This window comes from Plasmodium chabaudi, assembly GCF_900002335.3.
Source record: "Plasmodium chabaudi chabaudi strain AS genome assembly, chromosome: 8".
NCBI lineage: Eukaryota > Apicomplexa > Aconoidasida > Haemosporida > Plasmodiidae > Plasmodium > Plasmodium chabaudi.
Genome location: NC_030108.2, coordinates 1,291,170 through 1,307,334, shown reverse-complemented (window position 1 = coordinate 1,307,334; position 16,165 = coordinate 1,291,170). Strand labels below are relative to the sequence as shown.

At 24.3% G+C, this 16,165-nt stretch overlaps 6 protein-coding genes across 6 annotated transcripts; 3 read left to right on the top strand and 3 right to left on the bottom strand.

Annotated features, from left to right (window-relative positions):
- Positions 1-32: 32 nt before the first annotated feature.
- PCHAS_0834900 (tubulin delta chain, putative) lies at positions 33-2,162 on the bottom strand (the record flags this gene model as incomplete). Its single annotated transcript, XM_740191.1, has 1 exon — positions 33-2,162. The coding sequence occupies one exon, from the start codon at positions 2,160-2,162 to the stop codon at positions 33-35; it is 2,130 nt and encodes a 709-aa protein (XP_745284.1).
- A 765-nt stretch (positions 2,163-2,927) lies between these two features.
- On the top strand, positions 2,928-3,730 carry PCHAS_0834800 (conserved Plasmodium protein, unknown function; the record flags this gene model as incomplete). Its single annotated transcript, XM_016797976.1, has 2 exons — positions 2,928-3,344; positions 3,545-3,730. 2 exons carry the CDS (start codon positions 2,928-2,930, stop codon positions 3,728-3,730), a joined length of 603 nt encoding a protein of 200 aa, XP_016653874.1.
- A 1,600-nt stretch (positions 3,731-5,330) lies between these two features.
- On the top strand, positions 5,331-6,779 carry PCHAS_0834700 (mitochondrial-processing peptidase subunit beta, putative; the record flags this gene model as incomplete). Its single annotated transcript, XM_016797975.1, has 1 exon — positions 5,331-6,779. One exon carries the CDS (start codon positions 5,331-5,333, stop codon positions 6,777-6,779), a length of 1,449 nt encoding a protein of 482 aa, XP_016653873.1.
- Positions 6,780-8,049: 1,270 nt separating this feature from the next.
- On the top strand, positions 8,050-11,769 carry PCHAS_0834600 (gamma-tubulin complex component, putative; the record flags this gene model as incomplete). Its single annotated transcript, XM_016797974.1, has 1 exon — positions 8,050-11,769. The coding sequence occupies one exon, from the start codon at positions 8,050-8,052 to the stop codon at positions 11,767-11,769; it is 3,720 nt and encodes a 1,239-aa protein (XP_016653872.1).
- A 420-nt stretch (positions 11,770-12,189) lies between these two features.
- Positions 12,190-13,002, bottom strand: PCHAS_0834500 (conserved Plasmodium protein, unknown function; the record flags this gene model as incomplete). Its single annotated transcript, XM_735401.2, has 1 exon — positions 12,190-13,002. One exon carries the CDS (start codon positions 13,000-13,002, stop codon positions 12,190-12,192), a length of 813 nt encoding a protein of 270 aa, XP_740494.2.
- Positions 13,003-13,646: 644 nt separating this feature from the next.
- PCHAS_0834400 (conserved Plasmodium protein, unknown function) lies at positions 13,647-15,977 on the bottom strand (the record flags this gene model as incomplete). Its single annotated transcript, XM_016797973.1, has 1 exon — positions 13,647-15,977. One exon carries the CDS (start codon positions 15,975-15,977, stop codon positions 13,647-13,649), a length of 2,331 nt encoding a protein of 776 aa, XP_016653871.1.
- Positions 15,978-16,165: the final 188 nt, after the last annotated feature.

The window sequence follows — 16,165 nt, the reverse complement described above, 5'->3', positions numbered from 1 at the left end:
TAGCACCTCCCCCAATCAAAACTGGGACTACGCTACTCGCAAGACAAACTTTCATACGAATTAATAACTTGGTCAATCGCCATGAGGGAATTATGGATATTGTCGTTTGTCACTCCGTAGTTGTTGTACTGATATATATAAGCATTTGTGGAATATAACATTTTGGCATTTTGTAAAACTTTTTTTAAACCCGGTATAGGAGTTAAACAATTTGATAACATAGCCAAACTATTATTTCCAAAATATTTATTTTCATCAATATAAACTTCTATAGGGTTTAATGACCTTTTACTATATAAAACATTATTTTTAAATAAATTAAGATTTATATTTTCGTTTATTTCTCCACGCATTATAATTTTTGAATTGAAAATAACATTATTATGATTAAAATGTGTTGAACTTATATTATCTTGTATATTTTTTAAATTATTATTTTTATTAAATATTTTATAAGTATGTCTTGATTTCATTTGCTGATATTTATTTGTATTATTATTATCACTACATAAAAAAATTGAATTTAATTTTTTATCTACATATGATTTACTTATATTTTCATTTAAATATATAGGAATATTATCAACTTTTTGAAAAATATTATTATTTCTTAAATTTTGTTCAGAAATCTTAGGAAAATAGCTATCCATATAATTATTAAAATGGCTAGCCATTTCTGCACTATCTTTAGAATTACCTACACTATAATCTAATATATTTGCATTTATAACCATCTTATGCATTCTTTTTATTAACATATTAAATGTATTCTGTTCAAACTTAAGATTTTCTTTATATACTTGTGGAAGATATCTAGTTGATATTAATTTATAATTGGGATGACAACATAAATCAGATACTATTGAATTCATAAAATTTGAATATTTATAATTATTATTATTTTTTAAATAACTATAATCAATTGGTAATCCTAATGTATGTACAAGAAATTGACATATATATTTGTTAATATTATTTGTGTCTATACTTCCAAAAGAATTGGATGGATGCCCTATAGAATCTCCTGAAATGCTTCCACCATTTATTTTTTTACACATCAATTCAAATTTATCATTTTCAAAAACCATAACACAATCAGAAACTTCATAAATAGATGATAAACATAAAATCGTATTTAAACTTTGTACACTTATTTCACCAAAGGTATAAGGTAAAACACATATATTAAATAAATTTATTTTTGGATATTCATCTTTTAAAATATAAGATATATATGAACTGATTCCACTACCACTCCCACCTGCTAAGCTATGAAATAATATTATATTATCTATACATTCGTTATTATTATCATTTTTTTCTAACTCTTTATTTATTAAATTTATAAAATCTTCACATATATTTTTTGCATGTACATTAAATCCATAGGACCAATTATTACCTGACCCGTTCAGGCCATAAATCACATTATTTTTATTATACTTCCACTGATTAATGCTATACATTTTTGAATAAGACGAACTGTTAACTATATTATTATCATCAAACTTTTGGGGATTATTTCCTATTTCTTCATTTATAAAATTATCAAATTTTTTGAAATATGAATAATTGTCTTTCTCATTCTTTTCTTCCATAGTATCCTCGTTTTTATAATTATCACTTGACTTTATAATATTACATTTTTTGTTAAATATTTTTATAAAATTATTTGTTGGCTCATAATATTCATTTAATCCACAAACATATTTCTGCCTTTTATCAAAATTTCTTACATTATCACATTTACCAAATTCATAATTTCTTATTTGTTCCTGTTTTTTATTTTTATTTTTTAAAATATAATTACTATAATCTGGAGAATTTTTATTAAATTTATTGCCGTTCAGGCAATTCTCGATTACTTTTGGTTCCATGTCTATTAATATACACCTTGCAACATAATTATTTAAACATTTTATATTTGAAATATCAGGACTTATTATATGTCCTTTAATATTTTTATTACTTGTAAAATCTTCATATTCTATTATAGGAAATATATTATTATCATATTCACATTCTTCATCAAAATACATATTAATTAATTTATTTTTTAAATTTCCATTTTTACAACTCATAATATGTTTATAAATACTGTCGTAAAATTCCATCCCTATTTGATTCCCACATTGCCCAATCTGCACACCTAAAACCCCCATTGATTTGTATATCCTTACCTGCTTTATAATTATTTTATATTTACTTTTTTATATCTTACCTTCGTACACCATGTCGTTTTTTTTTAACTTCGTTTTCTCGAACTACATATATATCTCCCTTCAACTATCCACATATAAGTCTATGCATTTATTTTTTCTTTCAAACTTATCAAAATTTAATATTTTTTGTCTTTTATAAAATTTTTTTTTTTTAAGTCAATACTTCATTTTGGCTAGCACAAAAAATAGAAATTGGTATGGCTATATGGAGAAAGCGAAAAAATAAAATAACAAACTAAATAAATAAAACTAAAAATTTTACAAAATTAATGATACTGTTTTCGAAATTTTGTCCACCTTTATGAATACATTTCCAAACTATTTGATGTGTGCGCATGGAAAATTTTTTCACTTTTTTTTTTGCGAAATTTATATAAGGGCTTAGAGCACCGTGAAGGAAAAATAAAAGTAAAAATAAAAAATATAATAACAAATAGAAATGAAAAATTAATAAAAATATAATGATTATAATAGTAAATTAAATAAATTTACATAAGCCATTATTAAAATAAACCTATGACAAACTAATTATTAGAAGTTACCTATTACGCCTTAGTATGAAAGGCATATGCATATAGCCCCATTACTTTTTATAGGTACACACATGATATTGTTTCCTTTTCCATTTCTTAAAAGTTTTATTTTATTATTTTTTTTTTTTTAACTAGCCAAACTCACATACGAACAATTTTAGTATTTCATCTCATGGATGAGAAAATATTTTTTTTGCAAACTTATGAAAATATACATGAAGGGACACTCCCATCGCCACTAATAAAACATTCGAACGAATGTAAACGATTAAATAATAAAAAGAAAAAAAAAAATGAGCATTTAGCTAGTTCTATTGTTTTAAAAGAAGAGTTAAACAAAAGTGATCTTATCCCAACAAGCCATAATGACAACAATAGTGATGACAAAAATGGCGACAGCAACCAATATATTTGTATAAATAGAAATAAATTTAACGGAAAATGCTATCATAAAAAAATTCCCATTATAAATGATATTCATATGAATTTCACTATAGCAGAATCTTTAATATATATTTTAAATTTTTACCTCCAAAAAAATATTATAAGTCTTAATTTATACAATAGAATGCTTTATTCATTTCAGCTGGTAATAAACAAAAAAATTAAAAACAATAATTTTCTCCAACATTGTCTTGTTGAAATTATTGGGGAACAAACATATTTAATATTACATATTCACCATTATATTTCAGATTAAATGCTGTTTCTTTTGTAAGATCAGCAAATAGCTATTTTATAATTTTATTTACATGAACATATGAACGATATTTTTTTTTTTTTTGTTAGGCAATGATCGAAACGCTGAACGAACTAAAGGAAGCGAAAGACAGCAAATGGAATATTAAAGGAACATTAATAAATTATAAAAAAGAAAATAATATACAATTATTATATGTTGAAAATGCATTTCTTTCACTAAATAATATCATTATTCACACTCCTCTATTAAAAATTAAGTCTATTGATACATGATTTTTTTTTTTTTTAACTCATAAAAATATATGTACATATTAGCTAGCTGCTGTTTTTTTTTATTTGTGAATGTATGGGCTACACTCACAATTGTTGTTTTATTTCGTGTGTTAATATATGGATAATTATTGAGAAAGAAAAGTATAAAGACTTTTATTTTCACATTTTATTCCATACGATATAACACCATTTTATTTATAAAAAAAACAAAGAAAGAGAAAAATAAATTAAAAAAATTATTGTAATTTTTAAATATGAACGTACATAAAATTTTGTTTGTAATCCTCTTAAATACATGTATGTACATAATTTTATAAAAAAAAATTACTTGTATATTTTCACAAAATCTACAATAATATTTAAGTTATACTATATATATGGATATACGACAGGCATATGTACACACAACTTTTATAAGTCTGTATTTAATTGTTTCCATTTTTACAAAATAATAATTTTCATTATGATTTGTATACACTCTTGCAATAATTAGCAAAATAAAACTATGCCCAATTCTATATATATTAATATATGAATGGCAAAATTGGATAATTTTATAAAGATTGTAAATTTATTAGAATACTAAGAATTTCCTAGTTTAACTAAAATACTATTGGCTCATGATAATTCACAAAATATGTATACAGTACTTTTATAAATATATATACAGCATATGTATATATGCACATTTTTCGCTTGCCATTTTAAAGATATTTTTCAAACCACAAAAAATTATAAATCTAATATTCCTATTTTATCAAATATAATAAATATAAAATTAAAGGAAATATATTATTAGCTATTTTTATAAGTTATTACAAATAATGTGCACATATTAATATTATTTAAAAAATGTAATTATTATTTTATTATACTCTTATTATATATTTTACGCATATAAATATGTAACGCTATTTAATCATTGAATTTTTTTTTTTTCCAGTTCTCTCACTTTTTATATATATATATAATAAATTATTTTGTTAATTTATATTTTTTTAATATATACTTATTCTATGCTTTTGTATATTTCGTGTTGAAATATTTATTTGCATAACTTTTTTTTTTAAATATTTTATTTTTTTTTTAAGTTATTTTATTCCAATTTGAACATGCTTACTTACTATTTTTTATTATCACTTTTTATTACTTTTATTATTTTTTCCGTATGTCAGGGTTCTTGAATAATTTGAGAGCCCAAATATGGTCAAGCCACCGCGACAAAAATAAAAAAAAGCCATGCATAAGCAGTATATACCATATAAATACAATACGTATGTATAGATATAACTCGCATTAGCAAGCCTAACCAATCACAATTCTTTAAATCGCTAAACTGATAAACTGATAAACCAGCACACGAGTCAATATCACCCCATTTAGCAGTAAGCGGAAAGTTGCGGCATTCCCTGTTTAGCATAAACACTTCCATACATATTTATGCTGCCACGCTTTCTCAAAAAGTAGTTAGTAAGAAGTATATCCCTATAGGAACTGATCACTCCTATGAATATTATATAACAACACATTTATACTCATCGTAAAGTATTTACAAAGCTCCTATGCATGTACGTACACCACTAATGTAACTTAGGGCAAAATGCTAGGAAAAAAAATTCGTAATACCTTGGGTAACCAACTCAAGGGATGCATGGCATATTCTCGAAAGTATAGTACATCAAATTTGATGGAAGAAATAAAAAATCAGCCATTAAGTAAAATTACAGAATTGCCAAATAAAATGAAAGTAGCAACCATAAAAAATAATTGTGAAGTTCCGACTATCGGATTATGGATAAGTAGTGGAAGTAAATATGAAAATAAAGCAAATAATGGTGTAGCTCATTTTCTAGAGCATATGATTTTTAAAGGAACCAATAAAAGAAATAGAGTTCAATTAGAAAAAGAAATAGAAAATATGGGAGCACATTTAAATGCATATACAGCTAGAGAACAAACAGGATATTATTTTAAATGTTTTAAAGATGATGTAAAATGGTGTATTGAATTATTAAGTGATATATTAACAAATAGTGTATTTGATGAAAAACTAATAGAAATGGAAAAGCATGTTATTTTAAGAGAAATGGAAGAAGTTGAAAAATCAGCAGATGAAGTTATTTTTGATAAATTGCATATGACTGCATTTAGAGATCATCCATTAGGATATACCATTTTAGGACCAGTAGAAAATATTAAAAATATGAAAAAAAATGATATATTAAATTATATTCAAAAAAATTATACATCAGATAGGATGGTTTTATGTGCTGTTGGAGATGTAGAACATGATAATATTGTCAAATTAGTAGAACAAAATTTTTCGAATATTAAACCACAAGATGAAAAAGGACTTATTTTAAAACAAGAGTTTGATAAAATAAAACCATTCTTTTGTGGATCAGAAATTATAATAAGAGATGATGATTCAGGACCTAATGCTCATGTAGCTGTAGCTTTTGAAGGTGTCCCTTGGACTTCATCCGATTCAATCACATTTATGTTAATGCAATGTATAATAGGAACATACAAAAAAAACGAAGAAGGTATTGTACCTGGAAAATTATCAGCAAATAGAACAATTAATAATATATCTAATAAAATGACAATAGGATGTGCTGACTATTTTACATCATTCAATACATGTTATAACAATACTGGCTTATTCGGTTTTTATGTACAATGTGATGAACTAGCTGTTGAACATGCAGTTGGTGAGCTCATGTTTGGAATTACTTCTTTAAGTTATTCTATAACAGATGAAGAAGTCGAACTAGCCAAAATACATTTAAAAACGCAACTTATTAGTATGTTTGAATCTTCATCTACTCTAGCAGAAGAAATATCCAGACAAATACTTGTATATGGTCGCCCAATTACCTTAGCAGAATTCATTACTAGATTAAATGAAATAGATGCTGAAGAAGTTAAAAGGGTTGCTTGGAAATATTTACATGATCGTGACATAGCAGTTGCTGCAATGGGCGCTTTACATGGCATGCCTCAATATTTTGATCTCAGACAAAAAACATACTGGCTTCGATATTAGGCAGCTCATACCCATTCACGCATATTATTTATTTTTTTTTTTTTACTTTTTTATTCGATTTAATTTCTATTTTTTATTCTAAACACATTTCATATCCATATATGTAGTTGCTTTTTACTAAAAATGGTGCAAAATAAAAATTATTTTTAAATAAAAAAAACTTTAAAACATTCTCCATTTAAATGGAACATATACCCAATCATTTTGTCCCCTCTTTTACCTGCACAGTACATGCATATTTTTATCATTCGAAAATAGGCCAAAATATATATGCCCACATATTAATCCCCAATCTACCATCCCCCAATTTTTCTCTCCTTATAAAATTTGGTCACCACATGGGTTTGTAAAAAACAAATAAAAGCAAATACAATACAACGAAATAGGGGGATACATATTTTATACCCACAATGCAAACGAAGGGCGATTATATGGACCCTTGAAAAAAGGCCGCTTCAAAGAAGCCTAAAAAAGGGCACGCATAAAAACTTTTTTCTCCCTTAGTTTTATTCATTTCCTTCTTCACACGCCTTTTTTTCATACACAAAAATTAAATATATATATATGCCTAATTACTTTTTTTTTTATTTTACGAATGAATTATATATAAGTATTTTTGCTCCTCAGCTTAAGGGGTGTAATGATGAGTGTGTGCAGTATACGAGGGAAGAAGAAAAAGAAAAAAAAAATGAAAATAAAAAAAAACAAAAAAAAGCGAAAAAAAAGAATAAATAAGATAAAAATGATAAAGTAAATTAAAAAAAAAAAATTTAAATATAGGTGAAGCATGGACAAAGAAAAATGCGACGAAAAAGGAGCATACAAAGGTCATGTAATGATAAAAAAAATATATAGCAATATAAAATAATTATAACACGATATAAAAAAATTAATAATTATAACATAAATAAACAAAATATATGTGTATAAAATATGCTGAAATAGTTCAAGGGATATATAACAGGGTATGAAGTAAATTGACTATTTCGATAAGCTTATAATTAATCAGAATTCATCTCATTTCATTCATTTAAAATTTGAAAAAACATTGCTCATGCATATATGTACATATATATATGTATGTACTGTACATAAACTTTTGCATAATCGTATAATCTACATGTACTGTTCATAAACTTTTGCATAATCATATAATATGCATGTACTGTACATAAATCTTTTCCTCCTCACACATGCACATACGTATGCACATTCCTTTATCTAGCCATATATGTCACTCTGATAAAAGGGAAACGAATTTGTGATAGCGATGAGTTTAAATCCCAACTTCAATCCAAACACACCTGGCTCCCCAGAATATATGAACGAGTCAGGTGAAAATAAAAACACACACAATTTTAGTAATATAAATAATACATATGCATATAAAGAAAATTATTATAATAAAACTGGACCAAGCACTGGATTAATTAGAAATAAAAATGAAATGCAATACCAAAAACAAAATGCTGATCAGCATATTCAAAAAAAAGTAACAGTAATGAATAATGGCGAAAATTATACAATTGGTGAAACAAGTGGTATTATAAGAGACACGGAAAATGTTAAAAATACTACTACCTTAACAAAAATATCAAAAAAGCTAGATGAAAAAAATACAGAAAATTTTAAAAGTATTACTCATTTTGCTAAATATTTATTTTTTATAGCAAAAAAAATAGCTACAATACATAACAAAAATAATTCAAACTCTCAAAATAGTCCACATTATAATGAAGAAGTTCAAAAAATGCTCGTTAAGCATTTAATATATAAATTAAATAAAATATTGTCATCGCTTATAAATTATAATATTTTAGATTATAATGAAACTACAAATATAAAACATGATATCGAATATTACTGTTTAAAAAATAGTAACTTAACATTAAACAAAATAAGGGTTATGCTAAAAAAACTGGAGGATAGTAAAATTAATTATAAATATATACTTCATATACTTTTAAAACTTAAAATATATCAAGATGAAGTAGGAGAAAATGAAGTTACACACATTAATGTAACTACAAACTTAAATAATAGGCAAATAGTACCAGACCCCAATAAACAAAATGATCAAGTTGAAAAAAACGAGATCAACACAGCAAGTCTAAAAATACCTGACCATACTATCAATCAGAATAAATTAAATAATAATCGAATTATTAAACCAGATGAAATTGTAGAACATAATAATGTAACTAATCTATATAATGAACAAAATATTGTTCCTATTAATAGAACCCAAAATAATAGTATTACTGAAACCGAATCAAATCAATCAAAAATAAAAGCTGTAACAACAGTTGTAGAAAATGATATGATTCATAAAAAGAACTTTATGAATAAGAGTATATTTGCAACAATTATATTAAACAATAAATTTAATAGTTTAGATATAGATGAAAATTTATTACTTAGAGATTTAATATATCCACTACAAGGGATAAATGGTGAATATATAAAATTTAATAAAAAGGAAAATGCTTTTTGTGTTTGTAATAGAAAAGTAAGTATGGGCATGCATCATTTTATTACTAGCATAAGTAAAGTAGGTATACTATTTCGTAAGTTACAAAAATATATTAACATTTCTACTAACGAAATGGCTAGTGAAGGAAATTCTTCATATAACACTTCAAACTATTTTGACAATTTCGAAGAGGACGGAATGTCTAGCAATCCATTGCAAGAAGGAACAGAAACGGTAGCCCTTATACAGTCAGAAAAAATAAACATGGGAGATAATCCAAATAGCCCGAATAATCTTGACGACAGCTTTAGTAGTGAAGGAAGCGAACTGAATCATGGACACACAGACAGTGTAACAAAAGATGCAACAAAATATAATCCACAAATTTTAGGGCGAAGAAAAGGAAGTCTAGTAATAGATGCATTGTATCAAATAGTTAGAGAATATCTTAATGAATATTATAAATTATTATCACATATTGAAAGTGAAATCAATGAGCATATACATAAAAATACTGTATATATAGGAATAAAAGTATTATATGGACTATTACACGAATCATATAAAATATTAAGAGTATTAGTAAATGTTATAGATGAATCACAAAGATCTACCGGATGTCAATTTTTATCTTTCGTATATTCTAAATCACAAGTATATGATTATGATGAAGAAAAAATTTATAAAAAAATTTTGCAAAAATGTATTAAGCCCATAAATTTAATATTAAAACAATGGGTTGAAAATGGAATATTAAAAGATAAATATAAAGAAACTTTTATTTCATTAAATAATAATATTACATCGGAGCAAATATGGATGTATAAATTTGTTATAAACATGAATAATATTCCATTATTTCTTACTACAACAACAGCTAAAAAAATTCTACTAACCGGAAAATGTGTATATCTTTTAAACTATCTTAGTGTAAATAATACAAAGTCTGTAAATTGGGGTCTTACTGATACTATACCTGATATAAAATTTGACGAACAAAATAAACATGATTTTTTTGATAGACCTTCTTCCATTCCAATCAATACAGATATATTTTCTCTCAATGATTTTCATACGTATGTAGAAAATATAGATAATTATATAAAACATATATCTAAAAAAAAAAATCAAGAACTATTTTCATTACTTATAAAACAGTATGGGTTATATGAGCACTTCAAAGCATTTAGGCACTTCATTCTTTTAGTGGATGGTGATTTATTTGAAAATATTTTTGAAAGCATGAAAACAGATTTATATATGAATGCAGAAGAATTAAAAAGACATTATCTAAATAATAAATTAGAGTTATGTATAAAGTCTTCTTCAATATTTACATCAAACAAAAATATAATTAAAAAATTAATTATTGAAAAGTTTAATGCAAAGAGAGGAGATATAGGATGGGATATTTTAGTACTCGATTTTGTAGTTGAAAAACCGTTAGATATTATTTTTACAAATAAAATAAAAAATATATATAAAAGTATAAACGTATTATTAATTAAATTAAAAAAAATACAATGTGAATTATCAAATATATGGTATTTATTTACACATCTATTTAAAATTATTAATTTAATTTATTATAATTCTGTTTTTACACATTGTAATATTATAAGAAATGAAATGTTTCATTTTATTCAGAATATTTTATCATACTTTTATTATGACGTTATAGATATGAATTGGTATGAATTTAAAAAAAAAATATTTACATGTAACGATTTAGATATGTTAATACATGAGCATTACAATTATGTAACGCAAATTCAGATGGACTTATTTCTTGGGAACTACACAGATATCCTAAATTCAAAGTCATCTAAAAATTTAGATAATATTAGTGGGACCCCATTTAGTAATACATTTGAAGAAGATCCAAATAATTATTTAGCCTCCTCTTTCTCTAACGACATTAATTCTAATTATTCTCCGACAAAAAATGAAAATACACAAAATAATCAAAATGAAAAAAACAACTTAGGAAATCAAGATGATACTATTCCTCCAAAAAATATGGAAAATGAAACACTCATTTGTTTAAATAAAATTTTAGATATTATTTCGCGTTTTATAAATTTAACAAGCTCATTAATATCAACAGTTTGTGAAAATTATTCAGATATTAAATCGTTAACCGAAAAAAAAAGACAGCAAAGAAATGATCAAAATGCAGAACCAAATATAGATCCTACTATGAATGATATAGATATAGATTATATTAATAATTATATAAATTATAATATTATTGGCGAAAAAACTATTAAAGATATTAAAATGTTATTAAAATATTATAGAAATTATATTTACAAATTTATTTGTCTTTTACTTAGTGAAAACAAATATTTATATATGCATTCAAAAAATACCAAAAGAGATAAATTATATTCTCTTCGTCTTTTAGCTTCACGTCTTGATTTTAATCTTTATTATGTAAATATTTCAAAAATTATGGATTCACAAAAAAATATGAAACTAAATATTTCTAAACAAATAAACATGATAAACAAGTAGCTCGATTCTTAATTTATGCCTACACATTCAAACAACTTCCATCCTCATTTCTTATTTGGCACTACTTTTTCATTTACCTGTTATTTCATTTTTTTTTTTTTTTTTTTTTGACTATTTCATGTTTAGTACCCCCTTTGTCCTCCCGCGTAAAGCTTCATATAAATATGTACGTTTTAATTTAAACATATTTTTAATTTTTATTTTTTCACATATTTCCTTTCAATTTTATTGCCATTTATTTTTTTGTTTTGCCTTCCTTGTATGGCAACTATCCAAAACTTTTCCTGACACGGTCATAAATAGCTCGAAAAAAAAAAAAAAAAAAAAAAAAAAAAAAAAAAGCTAGCCATACTTGTGTGCAAACCTCATAAAAATAATCCTAATCAGTGAATATGGTAACAATTTTGAAAGAATAAAATATTATAACTTGAGGAGAGAAATTAAAATATTTTCTTCTATCAAATTTAAGGGATATCCTTCTTCAGTCTTTTTTATAGTTGGAATATTTTTAAAAGAAGTTGGATTTTTATTAAAAACGGATATATTTAAATTGTTATAATCATAGGGGTATAGTATATCTGTATTTTTTTCTCTTTCTTTAGTTGTCTTTGATAGTGTATACCTAGGCATATGCATAGGAAATATATTATTAAAGAACGAAAAAAAACTAGGCATTCCTTTATGGCTTATTTGGTTATTATTTTTTTTTAAATATATTTGTATATAGTTATTAATTTTATTAATTTTTTGAATTTCATGAAGAGATATAATTATTTGCTTTTTTAAATTCGCTCTTTTAAAAATCATAAATGGATATAATAATAAACTTTTATTTTGATAGTCTAATACAGCTCTTAATATTATAGAGTTATGAAAAATAAAATAAATTATATAAAAAATTATTATTCCTATTGATGTAAACAATCCCAATAAACTAGGTATTATATTTAATTCGACTAATCCAATTGTTACTGATGTAAATAAAACACCTATAATCATACTGTTGTTTATTTTTCTTCGCATATATTTATCCCCTTCCTTTTCTATATCTATCAATACTATTTTATTGCTACTATGTTTTGTTTCCATCATATTTTTAAAATGTAAATATTTGTTATAAGCTCGATGCTCATTAGTAAACATAACATGTACATTAGTCTTATTTATTTTTAAAAAATTATTACACCTTCCAACTAAAATTCCAAAATGATTCTTTAATTTTACACAATTCATTTTGCCCTTTCCTTCATTTAGTTATACAATCTTCTTATTATACATTCTTCAAATTGTCGATTTCCACAAAATCATACTTTATTCTATATCTCAAACAAACTTATTTAAAATCCCTTCTTTCACACATATGCAACAAAAATGGTATACATGTATATATATAACAATGATTAAACATAAAAATATATAAACCTTACACAGTCCTTAAATCTATCATCATTTCCCAATAAACATTTTTTATGCATACATATCCATTTACAGCATTCCTTAATCTTATCATTTTTTTTTTCATATTTTATTAACATGTTCATGTAAAAATCAGTTTGTTAATAAATATTTTTTATTTTTTTTTTTTCTATAAGTTTAGCTAGCTCAGCGGTGCAAAGCAAAAGCTGCGGCAAACCCGCATGAAAAAACAAAAAAATATGTAGCTTATAAACAAATAAATTCTTTCCAAAAGGAAATAATCACCAAAAAAGTAAAAGTATGTATAAAATGTGGAAAAACAATGATAATAACCCCTTTAAAAAAAAAAAAAAACGGTAAACAGTTAGCTAATATATATATCTTATTATATACAGCCATTTACAATTTTCCCTTGGCATCCCAATCGAATTGCCTACTTTTTAGGGGGTTGCAAAAAACTGTTATGCAAATTTGTAGCATAAATAAAAAGTAAATATAATAAGAGAAATCGAAACAAATGACGAAATACATAAAATATAATAATAATTTGCATTTCCTCTGGGCATAGAATATACATAAGCAAGATCAGAATAATATGCCTTTTTATAAATTATGTCAAAATATGTTGGAGTATTTAATTCTTGTAAATCATTTATTTCAATAACATCATAGTCAAATTTTTTATTTGAATAAATTTTATAAAAATTAAATATTTTATGTTTTTTATTTATTTCATTATTGGTTATTCTTGCATAAATGAAATTTTTTATATCTATATCATCACTATAATTAGATAGATCAGCATTATGGTTTTTCATGTCCTTAGTCGAATTATAACAAAGAGGAAAAAATGAAATCTCATTCATAAAAATATAATAATCTAATGTGTGTATTGATATCATATCTTCTTCTTCATATATATACACGTTTTTTACATCAGCGTATATGCTACAGTTATTTTTCATCATGTTTGTATTGGGTTCATTTTGATTGTCACAATTTAAAAATAATTTCCCATTTGAAATAAGTACAGCATCATAACTTTTACATAAATCTTTATTCTCTTTAGTATTATATTTTATATTGTCTGAATAGCAAGTCGATACATATCTTGTACCGATAGGTATATCATATGAAAATCTAGTGGAATCATTTGATAACCTTTTGTGATAATACTTAGATATTACATGCACAGATTTATCTTTATGATTTTCTGTATTTGTAAAAGTTACATCTATTCCTTTATTTACTTTTTCCGGATCAACAATAATATTATTAGAAAACATTTCAACTACTATACCTTCACATGCTTGTACATTCAATCCACTTTCTTTTGAATATATTATATCTATATTTGTCTTGGTACTTTTATTAATACCTTCGTTTTTTATTTCTTTATATATATCAACATTTGTTACGCCTTTATTTAAAATTAATTCGCATTTGTCTGATTTATACATTGCATAATCATCTTTAAAAAATAAATTATCTCGGAACAAAACTGGAATATTATCAAGTTCGTAGTGCAAAAGAAAATTACAACTTCTTGAATTATTTCGGTGCACATTCATTTTTTTCAACCCATCCCAATTAAAATTAGAAGCATTTAAATATATGAATGATAAAAAATATAATCCTGTTTCTATACCAACTTTATAAGCCCAATTGAAGTAACTTATTTGATAATTGTTCTCTCCATATCTATATGCATAAATATTGTTATTTAAAAAGCTGTTTGTAAAAAATGTCTTATTCATTTTATCTTTGCATGAAAATTTTGAAAAAAAAAAGGACAAGCTATCTATTGTCTTATAATTTTTTGTGTACATATTAAAGGATATTTGAAAAATATGATTAACCACACCTCGTCCATTTTCCTTCTTCTCTACAAAGCTCGATACATTTACATCTTTAAGTATTTTCATTTCTATTAATGAACTAAAAAGTTTGTAAATTTCTTTATTTTTTTTTTCTAATATTTTAAAAAAATATTTTTTAATATAAAATAAAAATCGAGCTTTTACTAAATCAGTCTTTGATACATGCAAAAATGACCATATGTCTTTTTCATCAAATTTTTCAACTTCTCTATGTTTGTCACTCGAATTATTCGATGTTTCGTTTTGTTTTTTTTTGAGATATTCATCATCAATCCAGTTTAGTAGCATGTACTTATGGGACAAGCAGTGTTTGCATATTTTGTGAAAACCTTTTTTGCTACTATTATTTTTATTTTCACGTTCTACTTTGTTTACTTCCCAGTCTTTCATCTTATCCACCTTATCGAATTCAAAAAAGCTGGTGCACCCCTCGTATAGTTTAACCATATCTCTATCACTAACATATAAGCCATTTATATTTTTTTCTAAAATTGATAAATGCATTTCTATACCCTCCGTAGAAGTACTTATTTTATCATGGCCAGTAAAAAAATAATTATTTTGTCTTGCTTTTTTTAAATAATTTAATTTCCATATAGAAGGGTAGTATATCCTTTTCAGCCAACTCAAGTATAAACTTTTCTTAACATGTTCATAATTTTCTTTTTTATTTTTAAAAAAAATTGATAAGCCATTAAAATGTTCATTTGAATTATATATCCCATCACTTCCATTTTTATATATAACATAATAAGAGTTATTAAAATTGTTTTCCAAAATATTTAGATCCTCTTCGTTTTCTTTATTTATAAAAATTCCTTGACACTCCAACTTGTTTAATCTGATATTTTCCTTTCCTATTACTACATTGAGACAAGCAATGAAAGAAAAAATAAACAACCCCCATTTCATTTTCTACACATACATACACATTTAATTATTACATGTTTTCATATTTATTAGTAAAGAATATATTCCCACATTCTACTCATCGAAAATAAATCCATATGCCCATCCTCTTACTGTCCTTAAAATATGATTTTTTTTTATGTACAAAATGAAGAATATAAAGATAAAAAAAAACAAATAGAAAGGATATT